This window comes from Cupressus sempervirens, chromosome 7, assembly GCF_028749045.1.
Source record: "Cupressus sempervirens isolate cs-2001-9-10 chromosome 7, ASM2874904v1, whole genome shotgun sequence".
Classification (NCBI taxonomy): Eukaryota; Viridiplantae; Streptophyta; class Pinopsida; order Cupressales; family Cupressaceae; genus Cupressus; species Cupressus sempervirens.
Genome location: NC_143124.1, coordinates 149,404,108 through 149,425,043, shown reverse-complemented (window position 1 = coordinate 149,425,043; position 20,936 = coordinate 149,404,108). Strand labels below are relative to the sequence as shown.

Sequence of the window (20,936 nt, the reverse complement as noted above, 5' to 3'; positions counted from 1 at the left end):
ATACAATAACATCAAAGTGATAAGAGTGAAGAAGAAAGAAGGAGGAGCATCTCTTATATAGAGATGAGAAAAGAGTTGCATTTGTAACTCCCATTTCTATGAATGCCACATTCATAATAGGTGTGTGCAAAGTGTCACAATCCTCTTAAGGAGGATAAACTAAATAAAGGAATAAAAAAGAGTTGTCCTTACATGTGGAATAAAGGACAAACAATGACATGTCCTCCACATGTATACAATAGGACAAACTACATTTAGGGATCCTTGGAATATCCCAATTAATATATCCAAGGAAAGATTAACCTTTCTAACAGATATATTAAAAAAATCTATCATTAATTTTTTTTCTATTAAAGATATATTTGTCAAAAATCTGACATAGTAAAGATATATTAAAAAAATCTATCAAAAATAGGTCTAATGATCTTTAATATTTTCTTCTATTAAAGATATATTTGTCGAAATCCTGACATAGTAAAGATATATTAAAAAAATCTATCATTAATATTTTTTTCTATTAAAGATATATTTGTCGAAAACCTGACCTAGTAAAGATATATTCAAAATATCTATAAAAAAATAAGTCTATTAATCTTTAATATTTTTTTCTATTAAAAATATATTTGTAGAAGACCTGACATAGTAAAGATATATTAAAAAAACTATCAAAAATAAGTCTAATGATCTTTAATATTTTCTTCTATTAAAAAAAATTATCAAGAATAAGTCTAATGATCTTTAATATTTTTTTAAAGATAACTAATATCATAAACGACATTATTCCCTTTTCTTAAGTGTGAACAGGAGCTTTGCTTTTCCTATTTTACTGGAAGCTTCAATGAATTGGTTAAAGCAATGACGAGATCTTCCCTGCATGGACCCTCAACATTCATTGCCAAGAAATTTCTTTCAAAAACAAACATTAAAAAAGGATGGGCAAATTTGAATTTACACTAGCCGGCCAAAAATTTGGGCCCCTCTCTTGCGAGTCTTTAAAGTGCAGTTGTCTCCTCTGTCTATGCTGAATGCGTGAAGACACGTTTTGTTGATTGATTCATTTATTCGTGTCTCGAAAATTATTCTTCAACAGGATTACTGCCTTCACTTGGACTCATTTGCATATAGGAAAGTCTCGTCCGCAACAATTTTCCTGGCTTGACTCATTCTCTTCCGCAGGTGTCTTGTTTTGATTTACATCTGGGAAAAAACTCTTTTCTGACTTCGACTAATTTGTATCTGGAAATATCTTCTGCACTATATTTTACTATACTCCCCTAGGACTAATTGTGTCTATTTACCTCTGGAGTCCTTTGCTTCATAGTAACGGGAACGCCTCTGCTTCCTCTTATCATCGTCACTTGAGTTTCTCACAAAGGAAATGGCTTCCTCTTCCACATCCAAGCAACATCAATCTCAGCAAGAAAATGCTTTTGATGAACTTGCACCTTGCTATGAATCTACCTCAACAGAGCCCTGTGATATATTTATTAATCATCGTGGAAGTGATGTCAAACACACATTAGCTGCTGCCATCTACCATAAACTTCATTCCATGGGATTGCATGTGTTTCTTGATGTGGAAGCTCTTGAGCCTGGTGATGTCATGCCAGCAGAAATACAAGGTGCCATAAGTAGTGCTTCCCTTCACATTGCCATTTTTTCTCCCAACTATGCTCAATCTCCCTGGTGTTTGGCTGAGCTATCCTTCATGCTCAAAACTGGTGCTAAAATCATTCCTATTTTCTATCATGTCGAGCCCTCTGACCTCAGATGGATTGATCGAGGAGAAGGTATATATGTTAATGCCTTCTCAGAGCATTGCAAGAAAGGAAAATACTCACCAGAAAAGCTTGACGACTGGAAAAGGGCACTCTACAACATGTCATTCTATTCCGGCTACCAGGTTAACAATAATGAGTATGTATCACTCGCAAACTCAAGTATAAGTAATTGTCGAATAAAAAAACAGAGCTGTACAATTTTAACTATTTACCTTTCCAACCAAGAACAGAGAATCCTATATTTACTTTTAGGCGCTCTTCCTGGAAGACTCGATTGAACTGCTCTATCACTAACCTACTCCAAATCTATTCTCAACATCAGTTGCATAGCTATTTTATATATCATCTTTAAAGAGAGAGTCCTAAACCCACATTACTAAATCCTTAAAGACATGGCTTTTTATCACATATCTCTTAACAAGTTTTGTATTTTCCTTCCATGGTAAGTCTGAAATCTTTTCTATTGATTATATTTAGATTCTGTTTTGTTGACACTATTTAAGCAGAATATAATGTTTTTATTTTTATTTGAAAATTTTGATTCAAAATGTCAGGGATGAGGGTAGAATTTTGAAAAATATCATGAATTGTGTAATCAAAGTCATGAAATCAGTATCATTGCCAGTAGCAGAGCATCCGCAGGGATTGGATGAGCTTGTACAAGGCTTCCAATCTGTTGCAAGTAAAGAGAAAGTGCAGATTACAGGGATCGTGGGAATGGGCGGTAGTGGTAAGACCACACTGGCCAAAGAGCTATTCAACAGGAACTTTTCATACTTCGAGAAATGCAGCTTTGTTTTTGATGTGCGAGATGCAGCATCAAGGAATGCTCTAGCGAAAAAGCAGAAAAAGCTTCTGAGGGACCTTGGTGTCAATCATTTGCCATTTGATCATGTAGATGAAGGCAAGGCTATTCTTGCAAATCGATTGGTCTCTCATCGGGTGCTTATAGTTTTGGATGACATTGATCACATTGACCAGCTGAACACCCTGTTGCCAAATAAAGACAATCTTGGATCCCAAAGCATTGTCATTGTCACAACACGGGAATTGGGAGTTCTTATTTCATGGGGTCTCTCGTGCATTTATAAAATGCCAGGACTCAACAGGTCACATGCTGAGAAGCTCTTCTGCTGGCACGCTTTTTTGCAGCCCTCCCCACCTGCTGGATTTAAATCTCTAGTTGAAAAATTCCTGAAGGCAGGCAATGGTTTGCCTCTGTCACTGAAGGTATTTGGGGGCCAGTTATATGGCATCAACTCCAAATATAACTGGAAATCCCAATTGAAAAAACTATCAAGAATATTGCCTACAGACATCAAACAGAGGCTACAAGTTAGCTATGATGCACTTGATGAGGAAGAGAAAGAGATGTTCTTGGACGTGGCATGTTTTCTAATTGGAGAAAATAAAAGCAGGGCCATAGCAGTGTGGGATGGATCAGGTTGGAGTGGTGCAAATGGTTTAGAAACACTTGTAAATAAATGTCTTGTGGAGCTGGTCCCTGAAACAGTCTACCCTGGGCAAAGCTCCTCCTATGCAGATAAGATAAGGATGCATGACCATCTTAGAGATATGGGAAGAGTGATTGCAAGTAAACACTTGTCATATCGTATTTGGTCTCCAGAGCAAATAAAGCCAAATTCCCTGGTAAGGTTGATACCAGCAGATATATATGTGTGTGTGTAATAATAGCAATTTTTTCTTTCTTATTGACAACCAAAGGTGTTACAAATTAGTTTAGTTTGAGTTTAAAAACACATACATCTATTTTTTAGATGGATCATCTGAAAACATGGTTTTTCAATAATATTCACATATCTAAACAAACAAAGCTTAGCACGCAAGACTGTTTACGCTGAAACACTAATTTCTTACTGTCTGTCTGCCTCTGCTTTCACTGACTTTTGATTGAGAAGCTTTGTATTTCTGAATTGTTCATTCAGGAAAGAATGCCAATTCGAGGTATTCAAAGTGCTGATGCTTTTTGCAACTTCAAAGAGCACGGGTATCCACTAATGAGAACTTCAAAAAGACAATCTAAAATCCCTAGATTGTCTGTTAAATTACAAATTCTTTTTGTCAAAGGAAATGAGTTCACAGAAGAGTTTGCATCAATTTCTGAAGATCTTGTGTGGCTCCGCTGGGAAAACTTTCCTCATAGAAGCTTTCCATCATGGCTTACACTGAGAAATTTAAGTGTTTTAGAGCTTTTGGGTGCTGATGAGCTGGAAGAATTATGGGAGTGCAATGCACATGTACGTATTTCTTTTCTTCTTGAAGAATAATACTTACAAACAATACTCTATGCTTTTTTAATTTGACTTGAATATAAAATTGGTTTCCTGTAGCCTCCGTTGCAATTGAGAGAGCTTATTATATTTGGTAGGAGTAAATTGCAATCACTTCCAAGCTCAGTGGGATGCCTTAAGTACTTGAAAAAGATTGACTGTAACTTTAATGGTGGCAGTTTGCCAGAAGAGTTATGTGGCCTCCAGTCACTGGAGTTTTTGGCTTTATCAAGTAGTACAATGCTGTCTTCACTGCCTGCTGGTTTTGGTAATTTACTAAGCCTGCAGCATTTATCTCTACAACATTGCCACCTTTTGAGGACATTGCCAGATTCTTCCAAGCAGCTGATACACCTAAAATATCTTAACTTAGCGGGCTGCGAAATGCTATCTTCATTACCTGCTGGTTTCGGTGATTTAATAAACTTGCAGACTATTGATATGGAGTCTTGTAAGCAGTTGAAGACATTGCCAGATTCATTCAAGCAGCTGATACACCTGAAATCTCTTAATTTAAAGTACTGTGAAAAGATTAAACTGAGATTGGATATGCTGGAGCACATGAGGAAGCTTGAGTATTTCAACCTCAGCTTTTGCAAGGAACTCGAAGATTTGCCTCGTCAAATCATAAATCAGGCATCCTTGACAGTTTTGGATCTACAAGGTTGTACCAGTTTAAGGGGTTCACCAACAAACATTGGTGAACTGGGCAACTTAAATTCACTAACAATTGAGAATTTTTTGTTGTCAAGCTTGCTAAATTTCTCTGGAAGATTATGCTCATTGATAAATATGTCAATAGTAAATTCTGTCAGTGAAATGACTTCTGATGCTGGGACTGCTTCTTCAAATAAAAAACATAAGAAAACAGACTCAGAAGACTGCAAAGAAGTTTCCAGGATGTTTATTTCCAATGATTGTTGCCCCAGTCTTGACACTCTCGAAATCTGGTGGAATCACCATTTAATGGAGATAGAGACACTTCCAGTGTCACTGAAGATTCTAGATATATGCAATTGCAAAGTTCTGAAGAATATCAGGTGTATTGCTAGTCTCGTAAACCTCAAGAAACTGGAAATATCCGACTGTCCAGAGATAGACGAGCTTCCAAGTTTCATATACTTGGCTTCACTAAAAAAGTTCAGAGTTAGCACTTGCCCAAAAGTTGAGAAAATAGAAGGTTTGGAATACTGTAAGTCTTTGAAGACGCTGAAAATAGGCTTGAAAGTGCCAGGTATACCAAATTTGGAGAAAGTGCAAAGATTAGAAAGACTAGAGCTTGAATACGACACCATATCAGCTCTTAAACCTTGTATTCAGTCTATGAAGGTAATAAAAAGTTAAAAAACTGTTTTGAATTCAGAAATTTCATTATTCTAAAAATGTTCATGTTTATGACTGAATGTTCGGCATACAATTTGATTTGTAGGAATGTCCAAGGGAAATGGAGATACAAGGTAGGGTGATCAATTTTGTGAAGCCAACAGTAAAATCTTTGGATTTTCCTGGTCTTACAGTCACAGAGATGGAGGCGGGGTCTAATCTCTTAAAGATTCGAGATCCAGCCTATATTTTGTATTATGATGAGAAGAGGAAAGTTGTATATATAGGTGTGTTTTGCCAAAACGCAGGGTGTTGTGCATACAACTATGCCACTATATTTACAGGTAAGAAAACAATGGTAGTGACAGGTCATGAGGGAAGAGTAGTGGAAGCTTTTAACCAATTATTCACACTTCTGGAATAGTTAGCACTTGCACAAATGCTCCACCCTGGCAATCGCAACCTTGACAAAACCAGCAATAGCAAATTTACAGTTTTGGTTAGATTTGTTTGCTGATATGTCTATTAACAATATGCATGTGTGAGTGGACTGTAGTAAGTATTACTTTAGAAAAGAATTGAGTATTCATCATCTGTTATATAATTCTATGTTGGACAGAAAATGAAAGAGGAGTGCTGGTGAATGTTGTATTGTGGAGAATAAATGAAATATATAATGGTCTGTTAATATTGTTAATGTGTTGTAAGTTGATTAGTGGAGAAGATCCAGAAGTTGGGCATCCTAAATTTGCTTTTCTCAAAATCTTATGTGGAAATTTCAAATCACCACCATTTTCCGCAGCAGCTTAATTGGCAAGTCCTGTGATTATAACTAAGAGTTCTGGGCCACATCATCAAATATGATGTGCATTATTTCTGTCAAGGTGTACAAATAGGCCCAAAAAAATGAGAAGAACGGTTGCAGACTATTTTATGTTTTATTGGTGCTGATGTGGCATCATGTGATTTGTTGCTCTTCGATCTAGGAAATACATTTAATTTAACTATGGATACTCAACATCAACATTAGCAACTTTTTCAGTCACAACTATTGGTACAACATTGTTAAAAATTAACACGAACTTTACTGTATATATCTGAACCCTCACTATTTTAGTTACTGGTTATGTCCCTGCGAGGACCCTGTTTAAAACTGCTAATATGCTGTTTGACTTTTACATTTTGATGGATATATTACAATAGACTTAATCATTTATGTTAAGGTTCACACTGCTATTCTGGTCTGTATGCACTATGCCAGCTAAAGTTTTATTGTTGAAAACTGTTTGTTCTTGGTTTTTCATAGTATCGTTAGGGTGCTGTTTAAGGCAAGGGATAATGTGTTGGTTATGACTATTTGCTGAGGTTGTCATTCTGCAGGCAATGAGTCTCAGCTGACTGTGTGCTTTTCTGTCTTCTCGCCCTTGTGGCTTGCTATATAGGACCAGCACCCTTGTTTTGCTGCTTTGCTTAACAAAAACATCGTTAAGATTTTGAAAAGTAAATCAACAATTTTTATAACAACTCATTCCTTTCCCCTGTATTGATATTGCAAAATAGCTATGATTTGGTATTTTGTAGTTTAATATAAAGAGTAGATCTTCTATTTTAAATAGGAATTTTATATGGATACACAATATCATATAAGAGACTTTTCCTTAACAAAAGTAATATGTAATGTTTCTCATTATAAATTTATACAAGAATAAGAAATACTTTCAGAAGAGGGAAGTTTAAAGAATTGCCTATAAGATAGGCACAAAGAAGCTCTAGAAAAGTACAAAATACTTATATATTATAATATTCTACTATACTTGCTAATCAAATATTATTTCTAATTTAGAGATTAAGTGTTAACAATTTTTCCTTGTTTACAAGAGAAATCTTTTCCATTTTCTTCTTCAATAGAGGAAAATTTGGTCAAATGATGATTGGAAGACTCACTTTGTTTAAATTGGCAATGTAAACTTAAGAACAATTATGTATGTAGTCATAGTGCATCCACTGGTAGTGTACGTCTAAACATCAAAAACAATGTTTGCTTCAAAAGAGAGGCTAAAAATTTAGAATATCACACTTGGAATAAAAGAGTTACAATTCTTCCCTCCCTATCTGGGGCTAGACAAATAAATCTGCCTACAGGAATTAGGAAGGTCGTCAAATGGCAACCCTTGAATGTCAGCTGAGTGAAAATTAACTTTCATTGGGCAACTAGGGGCAATCTGGGTCTTGCTGGGGCAGGTTTCAAAATCCTAGACCAGGACTGCAAGATCATAGGAGTGCTAGGGAGGAAGCCTGGATGTGCAACCAATAGCAAAGTCAAGTTTTGTTGTCCAGGTTTTAGACTCGTCAAATTGACCAAAATCAAGTTCTATTCATTTTAAGGAGATCAAAGTGTGTTGAAATTTGAAGTTTAAAAGATCTTGCAAACTATCGACTTTTAAGTAATTTTGTGATCTAAGTGTTTCCAACTTGTCTCCAACTACCCAGAATTTCAAATTTTCGAATTCCACCATCTGAGTCTCAATTTGTGGCAGGTTAATGAAGAGTGCCGAAACACGTGTTTTCAATGGCAATTTTAACCTTTAATCTTTAAGAGTTTAAGATTCAGGGTTCAGAACACATGATTTGATACAAAATCTTAACCTCTCATCTCAAAAAACGAGTTAAGAAAAACTTCCCAAACATGCATTCCAAACCCCGAACCTTAACCTCCAAAAACTAAAAAGGTTAAGCACGAGACCCAAAACACATGTTTTGGAGATGACTATTAACCTCTTTGCCCAATTGATGGAGGTTGAGAATTGAGGGGTAATAAAACCTCAATAAAATTGATTTATCTGAACGTTGACACCAAAGTGGAAAAAGATGCAGGCATCCCATCATTTTAACGAAGGAAGGATGACACTCTTTAAAATCTCGGGCACAAGCTGGTGAAAGTTTTTCTTTTGTGATGATTACAGAATATGCATCGAATTGATTTGACGAAGACAGTAATCAGGAAGGCTGAATGTGTATATCAAGGAACTCACCTCTGATGAAAACCAGATCTCCTTCAGTATCTCGATCCAACAAGCAAAATCTTGGAAAACCATTGGTACCTCATAAAAAGTTGAATTGCAAGATGCTCATGAGGAATGAAACGGTATGAAATGGGAAATTAATCATAGTGATCCAATGAACATTCACAGAAACTAGCATATGCTATGATGTCAATTTCGCTTGCATGAAAGAAGCATATCGATCATAGAACCCTTGTGTGTGAAAAAAATGATTACTGGTGCAACCTGAGGCAACCCTGCTCAATTCCCATATTTGCCAGAATTTCTCTGGCAGCTTGTGAAGCATCATGGTGATCTAGGTGTGAATGAAAGACAACCAAATCGAAGAAGTGAAGAGTAAATACCAACAGGTGCAGTTGAGATGAAATGCAGTGTATTTGACAAAATTCCCATTCTCAAGAAATGGCTCTGACTCCATTAGTTTAGTCAGATCTTTCTCTGACCACCCTTCCTCTGTCAATATCATCGAACATACCCACAACTCCGTAGGATGATGTGCGTATATTCAGTCAGGTACATCAAAAAGGAACATTGTGAGGAGAATCACGTAATCATATGATAGTGACACAACAGTATCAGAATTTAAACATTCGAGTGGTCAACCAAAACTGATGTAGCGGGAAGTCTCAAGCCTTACAAATATTCTTTTCAAATGTTGATCTTCTGAGCACTATACCTGGTTGTAGCACATGACTTATTTGGCAAAATTTTCCAAAGCTCCCAGCCGCAACTTGTTTGTTTCCCCATGACTCAGAGATGCCACCTGTGAGGAATCATTTGAAAGTATAAATGGTTGGACTCTCCATTCAAAACGTTTACCGCACTCATCTACGCAAAATAGAGAGCCATATGCAAAGCCTGTGAACCGTTTTCTGAAAGTCCACATGGGGATGATCACTGGAAAATACCTCTATTGTTTCACATAATGTCATATCTACCGTGCCCTCTTTGCTCTATCAGGAGCTTATTCAATGGATGCCCTCATGAAAATTGGTTGCTAAAGTGAGCCCAAGGCAGTCAACCAATCAAGAATACGTGTTTGGAGGAATCATGGAATTCAGGAATGATGGAAGAGATCACTCCAATTGTGAGTTGCACGAACTTTGAAACGATGTTCAAGCTTCCATGATCCAGCAGTTCACATGCCAAGCTCCAACTGATAATAACAACAATGGCCTTACAAACTTAGAACCACAGTGTAGTTGCACAAGGGGCTCCGGTGGTAAAACCCAATGACCAACTATTTTGGCATAGTCATCCCCATTGGATTCTCTATCTCATCCAGTTCACTCTCTTTTAGAACGCTTTCCAGTTTGCATTTTTTCTTTTGGCATTGGCATATATGATTGACATCACGAGGGTAAGAGGTGCATCAAGACATGAAGAATGCCAACCATTTGACATAATGTAGTTGTCACCTGAAGGAGGGAATAACAATGATTGCAGGCCATGCACAAAATGGAGTGTTCAATCATGTTCTAAGCTTTGTGTGGGGAAAATACAATTGAATTGTGTAATGTCAGGCTCCACCACATCATCATGCACCCAACACCTTGGCAAGAGTTTGGAATTACTCATGCAATTGGGTGGTTAGTTTAACACCATCATCAGCATGGAAAGAATGGAAGATATAAAATAGAATTGATACTAAGTAAGAGTGGCCAAACTTCAACTAGGCATCTTAGAGGAGTGCACAATTCTATTGATAGAAATAAGATAACTATATATGCAAATCATGGAAGCGTACGCATAGGCAAATATCATGCTTGATAAATTGTGCAATGAAGATTGATTGTCTCCGAATGCGTAATGATCAGTCAAAGGGTACAGAACAATAAATTTTCAAAGGATCATAGGGCCTTCAAGAATAAAGCTATGATATCTTAATGAATATAATCTATGTAAGCTCAAAGGTCATTGAAGCAACCAAGAGTGCGTGTCCATTTGCACAACTCTACGAATTAAAGACAAACATCATGGAAAAACAACGGAAGATGGGAATTCTTTCCAATAAGATGGTCTCCTCATCAAATTGAATGGAGATGTAAGAGAGAAGGCTTTAATTCGACAGATTTGAGATACTAGTCAATTCCATTCTTCAAAGATGTTGAGGATAACACTATCCTTCTCTTTGTCGTACTTGAATGGGAGATTGTTAAAGGTGATTGTGTTGCTTTTGGTCAAAGGCTAAGGATTTTATCATTTCTAGGTTAATTTTTGCAAGGTTAATTAACCTTGCCAAAATCACGTAATTGGGAGGTAGTTATTAGCCACGGAGGAGAAGTTCTTAACCTCAATGTCTATATAAGGGATCATTTTGCTTTGTAGAAGAATTTTTTGAAACTTAAGAATCACGAGGACAACTTTATTACAGAAGTAGTATTGTTCCATGTATTGGGGACCAAGATAATTTTAAAGTATTTTCAATACCTTTGGTTGTTCAAATTCTTATCAGTTATATTCATAGTAGGCGAATATAACATTTTATTCTCTCTCTTTTGCAAAGGCAATTACTTCATAAACAATCTATTCTATACAATCAAGCACATTTATTGATATCATGAAAATGTGCCAGTGATATAGAAAGTTAAAGTTACTTCATTTGATACCAGTATGCGTAGTTCATTGGTATTTATGATGGAATTTGAATCTTTATCAATAAGAGTTCTTCTTAGGAGTTTGTATATTCTTTGAGCAAGAATGAAGTGCTGCAAATCTTAATACTTGTTTTTAAAACCCAAATTTTACACCCTACGAGGGAACTACCCCTCTAAACGCAGAGGAAGGCTGCATATCAAGGGCCTATCCAACTGTTCGCAATAGTTTGCCACATACACTTCGTTGGGCTAAATTACATCAGTTTACCAAGTGACAAATCTGTCTACCAACAAGTTTCAACCAGCTCATGGGAGTGTTGACAAGTAGAAGACTTTAGGAAATACGCCTTGAAGATGACTCATTAATTATCGTCAATGCAATCAGATTGGAAAACATTCTATTAAATTCCTAAGGACCGCTGCAAATGCAACTGCACTACCATTATATGTGGTTTGTGTTTTCCAAATGCATCTCTCCTTGTATTAATAACCACAACTCATGAATAGACATGTCCCTTCCCTATAAGGGACATGTCTATTTGATAATTTATATAAATAATAGTATAACATATTTATAATATTATTATTATATAATTATAATAAACTATAATAATAATATATATAACCATAGTTATATTTTATTATTATATTAAGTTATCTCATATAATAAACCCACATATATAAAGGATAAATACATCTGAATTGACTAAAACTTCACTCCCTCTTAGTCAAGAAGGATAAATACATTTTGATAATCAAAGGTAAAGGACGATCAGTATTTCGAATAACCCAAAGATGATCAACATTTGTCATCTAAGCTCTTAGTTATTGAAATACCTAGTATGCATTTACCAATCAACCCAAAGATAATCAACATGATGACATCTAAGCTCTTAGTTGTTGGACTCACAAAATGCATACTTACCTCATACCCAATATGCATCTATAAAAACAACTCAAAGACAATCAATTTAATGGCATCTGGGCACTCAGTTGTAAGTCTCACAAGATGCATATTCCCATGATTTAAGTACAACACTACTCAAAATGTATAACATAGAGTCTTAGCCAACTGAAGTTTCAACACATCAACACACCCTCTTAGCTAGGAAGGCTAAACACAAGACATATATTACACCATTGTTAATATTAGGAATGAAAAGTTTTAAGGATCTCTTTGATCAGAAGATATCCATCATTTTAATATCACATTTGCTATCATGAGTATTGGTTTTCTAGAATATCAACATATGATATTCACCAATTACTCAAATAGGGTTTTGATATCACATCTGATATCAAGAGTATTGGTCTCCTAGAATATTGACATTTGATATTCACCAAGTACTCAATTGAGGTGTGATATCACATAATACAAGTTATTGTAAGATCATCACCTTATAGTAACTTCTACAAATACAAGTGACATCATTTGGAACTCGTCACTTCCTTATGATGTACACAAGGGGTAGGTCCATTAAATCACAGTCACAAGGTATATTCATGAATTACAGTTCTCATGACTACTCCAAGTTACTAATCACTTGGAGAATCTATCTCATCATGGTTTACTCCCTCTGAATCAATATGATCAAGATCATCAAAGGTTGAATAAATCATATCCTCTATCTCGCCCCCTCATTCGAATGTGTTAGACTCCCTTTGAATATGAAACATATCCTCTATTTGGTCCCTCTCTTTTTCCAAGGTTGCCTCTAATAAACTATTATCCTCCTTGATTCAACAAGTATCCATCTATCAAGGATTTCTATGGTCTAGATATCCTTGGTTCACATGGAACTTCATTCCATGAATCAGAGCCCTTTTCATACTGATAATTTTCTAATTAGTAAAGATACCATCTCAGCATAGTCTAGTCCTTCTAAATCAATATGACCAAGATCATCGAAAGTTGACTTAAACATATTCTCTACCTCCCTCTCTTTCAAGGTCATCTTTAATGAAATATCAGTCTTCCTCTAAATCTCATATCAATTATCATTGTCCTGCAAGAACATACTAGTAGAAAAGATCAAGGCATATATCTTGTAGTACATATAGATATACAAATAAGAATGTTAGGAATTTAACTCATGCCCTAAAATAATACTTGGTGAAGTAAGAAGTTAGAACCTTTCATATTCTTATGTAGCCATTTATATGTAGACTCTATTGACCTCTCACTCTGGCACTACTAGCCACTTATATGTGAGTTACTCATCTCTTGCATAGGCATGATAGGTTTATTACTCATATAGTCATGAAAATCAAGATTTATATACTCTATCATTTGTCAAATAGATTAGTTATACTAATTAATATATCAAACTACTCTTTAAACAAAGTATATATACTTATACTAGTTCACCATATAAATAATAACAATAATACAAAAGCTAATTTATAGTATTAAAGTGTATCTCCTCTTGTTTGGTGGTGGGACACACTCATACGTGTCGAATTGTACATACTCTACCTGTTTGATGGCCTTGGTGTATCATCCATTTGGTCATGCAAGAGCTTAACATGTTGTTTATGTACCCGGTAGCAGTGACTATTTTGTTTACTTGCTCATTGCTACTTCATATATAGATTAGCACCCTGGAAAGAATGATATTCCACTCAAAGGATTTATATTCTCTTTGATCACTTTAACATTTAGCCTTAGCTCTATCACCATTGAATGAAGAATATAATGGTTACTGGTAGAGACAACCATTGCACATACGCTCAAGGTGATCAAAATAATCAAGCTCTCTCCCAAATCAATAATGATAATAAGTTCTTTTGTGATATACATCATCTTTAATCGATAACCACTCCCAATAAATGAATTAATATGATATTGCATCTTTTGATGTGCTTGGAGTATTAAACATGCAAACATTGCTTTTCTCCTTGCATTAACATTCATTGTATGTTTTAAGACTTTATGATTGCTTCCATATAGAATAGCGTTACTCTTATTATTCTAATTTTACCATTGCTGCCCTATAAACAAATGGCATGGCATTTGTCTTTATAAACAATTACTTGATCCACATTTGAGATGTACAAGTCCAAATAATATTCAAACTTTTCACAAGATGTAGCAACTTAGTTCATTTTTGTTTTTACAAACACTAATTGTTTCTTTCAAGAAGATTGGCTATTTTATCAAGCACGTGTTTATTATCAATGCAAGGATATACACTGCAATTAGAACAACAAGTGCTAACATTATACTTCTGATCATGTCAAAGCATCTGATGACATGTAAGGATGGAATGGGTTTGTATAGGATGTAATCCATTGACTTTCAACACTGAACACACTCGTATGTAGTTTCCATTATATATTTAATTAAGCATATAAATCTTTACTTCTGGAATTGTTCTTCATCAAAAAAATCTATATTGTGGTCTTGTGTTCAGTAAATCACATCATTATAATAGTGCATGAACTGTCTTAACCAATTTGATTTTTCTTTGGTTCAATATATACATGCTATCATGGGCATCATAATTATCTCATTTGTGTTGACGTGGATGAATTCTTCAATATATCTCCTTCCATCAGCCTTTGATCCATAGGGCACCTCCAAGCACGGTGTCGTTCAAACCCAAAAAAGGACATCTCCAATCTTGGCACCCTTCTAGTATGTGCATCCCTCATTTGGTGAAGATAATCTCACAATTGTCCTCTGTGGCTTTGCATTGTCCAACCAATCGGCAACATTCATGTACGACACACATTCCAAGCATTGAGCATCATATAAATTCATAACAGTGATCATTCTCTCACTAAACTAGAGGAGATCCGATCCAGTGTAGATCTAGCGGTTCCTCTTGGGTCATCTCGAGCATCATCATCAATTATATCGACAGAAATTGCATGGGCCTTAAGACCACATTGTGCAAGCTTCTAACCCCAAGCAGTGAATGTTAATCCATCATTTGCTTGCATAGCTCATTATTGCGCAGTACATTGGATCAGAATCCCCATGCCTAGTCATTTGATCCACCTATGTGAATCTCATTCATGTTGGCACACTTGATCTGCAGTCACCCAAGGAAGCAATCGTGATTTACATTTATCATTCGATCTAACTGATCCCTCCACGCAAGCAACAAAGATGAGCTATGTGAGAGACGAGGCAAGCATTCCTGAGAAAACTATATCTTATCTGTGAATTTATTTATCTTTATTTTCTTTTGTCTTTCTTGTATCTTGATATCTTCGTGTCTCAATGTCCTCCACTTTTCTATTCATTGATTCCTTTTGCTCTGCCCAAATACCTCGTATTGATGTGGAATTGCATTCTCACTATAATGTGATTGTTCAAACATCCCTACAAGGATGTGGTTCACGATAGTAGAGAATGAGTAAGTTGCTCATGGATATGCATGTGTTGTAGAGCAGGCTATGAAGGTGGGCCAATCTGGAGACCTCGTGCTTTGTAGGGGATCACATGCACAAAGAGGTCAAATAAGATAAACCTCCATTCTTTGTAACTTTCCATAGTCTTTAAAGTGACTTTGTGAGTACACAAGTCATCCAAGGAAAACATGGACCAAGAAGTATTCACGCCAGGCATCAAGTTTTGCAAAGTCCACACATATTTTCATCTCTGATCTTATAATATACTGATTTCTCCTAGTGTTACATCATATGTTCTTCTACAATTTAATCTCCTGAAATTCATTTCTCAGTGATTTCATCAAAAGACCATCGCTACATCTAGTCTCTTTGCTTATTTTCTTTGTTGATTGTGATGCTTTTGCAGAGGCAAGCTTTTAGCTTCGTTGATCAACCTTGGGAGAACAACCATTTCCATTATTTATGAAACTTCATAGGCTGGAAAAAAACCTGCTCTGATACCATGTTAAATTCCTAAGGACCGCTGCAAATGTAATTGCACTACCATTATATGTGGTATGTGTTTTCCAAATGCATCTCTCCTCGTATTAATAACCACAACTCATGAATAGACATAGGGACATGTCTATTTGATAATTTACATAAATAATATTATAACATATTTATAATATTATTATTATATAATTATAATAAACTATAATAATAATATATATAACCATAGTTATATATATATATATATATATATATATATATTTTTAGACTGCAGGAATCGGTGCAACATAGTTATATTTTATTATTATGTTAAACTATCTCATATAATAAACCCACATACATAAAGGATAAATACATCCGAATTGACTAAAACTTTAACACATTCCAAACTATTAGTTGGGTGGATGGTAAGTCAAATTACAGCAGTACTAGAAAGCCTCAAAGATCATGTGTTAGTGTAAATAATTATTTATTACACTTTACTTAGGATAAATGCATTATTTTATTATTTATTAGGTTAGACACTTAGGAGTTTGCGTACTCATTTGAGTTGTCATGTTGACAACACTGGAGTAAGCAACTCTAATTTAGCACATGATGTCTACAACACTAGAGTTTGCATAATTAACTGAGTTGTTATGTTGACAACACAGTTGTTCGCACTATTATTTTAGCACATGGTGTCTACAACATAATTGTACATGCTACACCTTTGTAGGCTTATCCTCTCATCATTGCACTAACTCCTATGCTTAATTGAGGATAATCCACACTTGGTGGACATGTGCCTGGTTGTAAGACTTATCATGTTGCTAACTCCTAGACATTCTAGATGCATCTTAGAGGCATTTATATACAGGCACCTCTAGCGTACTATACATCAATTACATCAATTGAATATCATATTGTTATTCTGATCATACTTTGTTGGTCTATTTTGTGCTTGTTATTGTGCTTCTTGGTCTTGGGTGATTTTTCCCTAAGGCAAAATCTTACATGGTATCAGAGACATAGGAGCGTCATTTCATAGCCATTGGAGACTGATCTTGCTTCACCTCTCTGAGGACACCTCAACTCAGATCTGAGGTATCCGCATATATTGGAAGCGTCTAGAGCCAAAGCAAACCTCACCATTGCGTCCGGAGCGTCGATTCGGTGAAAATCGACTATAAATTTGCCTATACTAGGTCATAGTCGATTTTAAGGGGAAAAAATTTGCAAACTGTCACCCAAAGGCCCGATTTACAAATACGGTATGATCTATTAGATCTGCAATTTATCTTATTTCAGATATGTATTTTATTTTCTCTGCAATTTCAAATTTGTATTTTCGGAGCAATTTGTTTGAAAAAAATTTAGGCCATCAGGCCTGCAGAGAAAAAAATTTTGCAGGAACTGGGTGGTGAAACCCTGGCCCCCGCAGAGAATATTTTGTCACAGCACGGAATATTCTATCCATTCCAACATAACATCTGATACCTATCGGCAGACTCACATTACATACTCGGCGGACTTGGCAAGCCAGAGCTCAGCGGCTTCAATTCACTTCCACCTTGTGGGCGTTTCATTTTAAAACGCATTGTTGTTTGACACCCACTACATGTGGGATATTTAAATACCCCCCAATGGCCATTTTAATACATCTTCGATCGTCTTTGAAATTCCGGCACCGGAGTCTCCATTTCCAACACTGCGGCAATCATTAAAACACCCGACAGCAAAGTCCGATCAAAAGTCACTGTTTCACGGCCACCACCGGCTCCCTTCCAGCGCCCCACCACGTAGACAACACGCGGCATCCAACTCACCAAGCAATGTGAGTTAGCGGACACGTCACACCTGTCAAGCCCTTCACGTCAGCTGCAAACCCGACCCAGACACCAACATGTCAGCATGGACACGTAGATTTGTCATACGCTGATTCTATTGACACATCATATTTTTCCGTACAACTATACACTACACAGTCAGCAATCTGTAGTGTCACGTCAGCAAGAGGGACTTTTTTCACTAATGTCATCAAAATACTGTCTTAAATTTGACGGTCATTTGATTGTCATTTCCAGGCAAATTTGCACTGTTGTGACAGCCGGACGTCAAATTTAACCTCATAGTTTGCTAATCAGACCCCTCTCCAGATTCATTTTTTATTTGACAATCCGACTTTGGGAGGCCATATCTCAGTCATCCAGGCTCCAAATCAAGTGCAATTTTTATTTTTTTTGGTAGAATTTCCTAGACTTTTCAGTGGTGCTATTCTTTTCTAGTTTTGGTGCACGGATTTGTCAGAAATTGCAGTTTTTGGTGACTGTACCTATCCAATCCTGCATTTTGCAACTTCAAACACTCCGTACGGGCTCATTTGGACACATAATCAGGTTCCGTTTTTTTTTAGAGTGAATAATTTTTCGTCTACTTTCTAGATCTACAATCAGATTATAGGCTTGTGTGAACAGAAATATTACTTTTAGAAATAGGTCCTTTCTTTGCGTTGTATTGCTTCAAAATTGTTGTATTTCTAAGCTACATTGTAAAGTTCCAGATTTGAACTATAAAAGGAGGTTGTAAACTAAAAATCAGAAGTCCACTAAGGTCAAAATTGACAAAGTGGCCCATTGTAATCGCACTACCTATAAAGTGCCAAATCATGCATTGGGGGGGTTGATTGTTTATTTCTACATTTTGGGGGGTGCATAAATTTAATGATCTCATGTATTCTTGTCACATATGTCAGTCTGGTATAAGATTGAAATTGACACCGAGGAACTATCAGAAATGGAGTGCCTTAATCATTGATCATCTAAGAAGAGAACATATGGAAGTGTTTCCTTATCTATCTTCGAAGATATTGCCACCTAATCCTACTTTCAGATATCTTTCTTCTCTTCTTCGCTTTATGTATAAAAGTATGACTGAGGAATCTTTTGCTCCTTTTAGTATGCAAGTTTTCCTCATGATGGTTGGATGGCTCTTTGGGAAGCATACGGAGATCCACGAGATCTCCCTTTCCAAAAGAAATTTTATCTTTAGTCACTTTAGTTATGGTTCCTTCAACTCCAAATGAGATCACACATCCTGATAATCCTGTTGATTCTACTAATCCAGTTCCAACCTCAGATGCTCCTGATTCAATGCAACAAGTATTACCATGTCTTCCTACTTCAGCTTCGTGGGATGACTTCGTTCCAGACATTGTAGGGTTGTTTGTGGAGTCTCACATTGAAGATGTGGGAGACATCATCGATGACATCAATCTTCTCTTTGTTGAGGAGACTTCTTCACTCGTTGTGAGGGTGCACTCTAACCCTCAACCACTTGATCATTCTGACATGATTATGGCTTCTTTACAGCGATTGGAGGAGGACTCGTTCACTTATGAGGAGACATTTCAGTCTGTGGAGATTGTATTCCAATTTCCTCAGACATCCCATTTTCTACAGATTCTTCGTACCAGTTGGGGAGCGTTCTCTACCACACCTTTGGCACCATTCCTTCCTACAGGGAGGACCATCATTCAGCTTTCATGGTGCAGCTTCTTCAATCATCAAGGAGCTTCTATCATGGGTGTACACACATTATTGAAGGGAGGCGACATTGCTTCTCTTCCTACATTTTCCTATCCGGATGCTTCATCGTCTTCGGAGTTTGATTTAGTTTCATTCATGGACACGTTACCTTGTTTGCCACCTTATTTTGGGCATTCACCAAATTGGTTTGTGGCATCTCCATTCATCAAGGACTTGTCGACATTTGAGCAGACTTCAGAGGCAGCATCCACCACATACTACATCTGGATTTCTCTTCCATCTTCCTATCCACAGTGGGAAGCATAGTTGCACCTATACTTGGTGTTTCTTCTTCCTCAAGGGAGAAACATTGTTTGTCGGCATTGGATTTTCTTCTATCTTCAAACACTTATCATTTAGAGATCCTTCACTAAAGGGGGGATTTCATCAAGGGATTCTCTATTGTATATGCAAGATGTATGTCATCATGGGGGCGGGGGCAGAGGGGGTCATGTTTACTCCATCCCTACATGCATCTTTCTTTATTGTACTTATCTCTCTTTTTGGGGGCGGGTTTTTCCCATGTGGTTTTCCCTCTTTCTCTATTTTCAATAAGGGGGGGTGTTAGTGTAAATTATTATTTATTACACTTTACTTAGAGTAAATGCATTATTTTATTATTTATTAGATTAGACACTTGGGAGTTTGTGTACTCATTTGAGTTGTCGTGCTGACAACACTAGAGTAAGCAACTCTAATTTAGCACATGGTGTCTACAACACTGGAGTTTGCATAATTAACTGAGTTGTCATGTTGACAACATAGTTGTTCGCACTATTATTTTAGCACATGGTGCTTACAACATAATTGTACATGCTACACCTTTGTAGGCTTATCCTCTCATCATCGCACTAACTCCTGTGCTTAATGAAGGATAATCCACACCTGGTGGACATGTGTCTGGTTGTAAGACTTATCATGTTGCTAACTCCTAGACATTCTAGATGCATCTTAGAGGCCTTTATATACAAGCACCTCTAGTGTACTATACATCAATTGAATATCATATTGTTATTCTGATCATACTTTGTTGGTCTATTTTGTGCTAGTTATTGTGCTTCTTGGTCTTGGATGATTTTGCCCTAAGGCAAATTCTTCATCATGTAGTATCTCATATCTACCTTGAAGGGAATGACGTAGTCAATGAGGTGGTGAAAGCTTCGGTCTATATGATGACGCAAGTGGTGGAGGTTAAATTTCCTAGCGATTGGCACAACTTCATTCTTCACATCAAATGGTCACTAGTGGCTTCCCACAGATGATCTCAATTGTTAAGATAGCTGACAAGTAGAAGGCTTTACTTTAGGAAAATACACCTTGAAGGTGACTCATTAATTATCATCAATGCAATCAGATTGGAAAACATTCCAAACTAGAAGTTGGGAGGATGGTAAGTCAAATTACAGCAGTACTAGAAAGCCAAAAAGATCATGTAGTATCCCATATCTACCTTGAAGGGAATGAT

General features: G+C 36.4%; 1 protein-coding gene across 1 annotated transcript; it reads left to right on the top strand.

Annotated features, from left to right (window-relative positions):
• Window positions 1–1,378: 1,378 nt before the first annotated feature.
• On the top strand, window positions 1,379–6,039 carry LOC149545965 (disease resistance protein Roq1-like). The gene is made up of 5 exons (XM_089790912.1): window positions 1,379–1,917; window positions 2,336–3,431; window positions 3,728–4,039; window positions 4,133–5,401; window positions 5,502–6,039. The coding sequence occupies exons 1-5, from the start codon at window positions 1,379–1,381 to the stop codon at window positions 5,817–5,819; spliced, it is 3,534 nt and encodes a 1,177-aa protein (XP_089647038.1). The 3' UTR covers window positions 5,820–6,039.
• The last annotated feature ends 14,897 nt before the right edge of the window (window positions 6,040–20,936 follow it).

What these genes read in the sequence shown, in the direction of transcription:
- LOC149545965 (XM_089790912.1), top strand. Translation starts at nt 1,379, where the DNA reads ATGGCTTCCTCTTCCACATCCAAGCAACATCAATCTCAGCAAGAAAAT. An exon ending in AAATAAAGCCAAATTCCCTG is followed by an intron (nt 3,432 to 3,727) that starts GTAAGGTTGATA and finishes TTGTTCATTCAG; the next exon opens with GAAAGAATGCCAATTCGAGG. An exon ending in TATGGGAGTGCAATGCACAT is followed by an intron (nt 4,040 to 4,132) that starts GTACGTATTTCT and finishes GGTTTCCTGTAG; the next exon opens with CCTCCGTTGCAATTGAGAGA.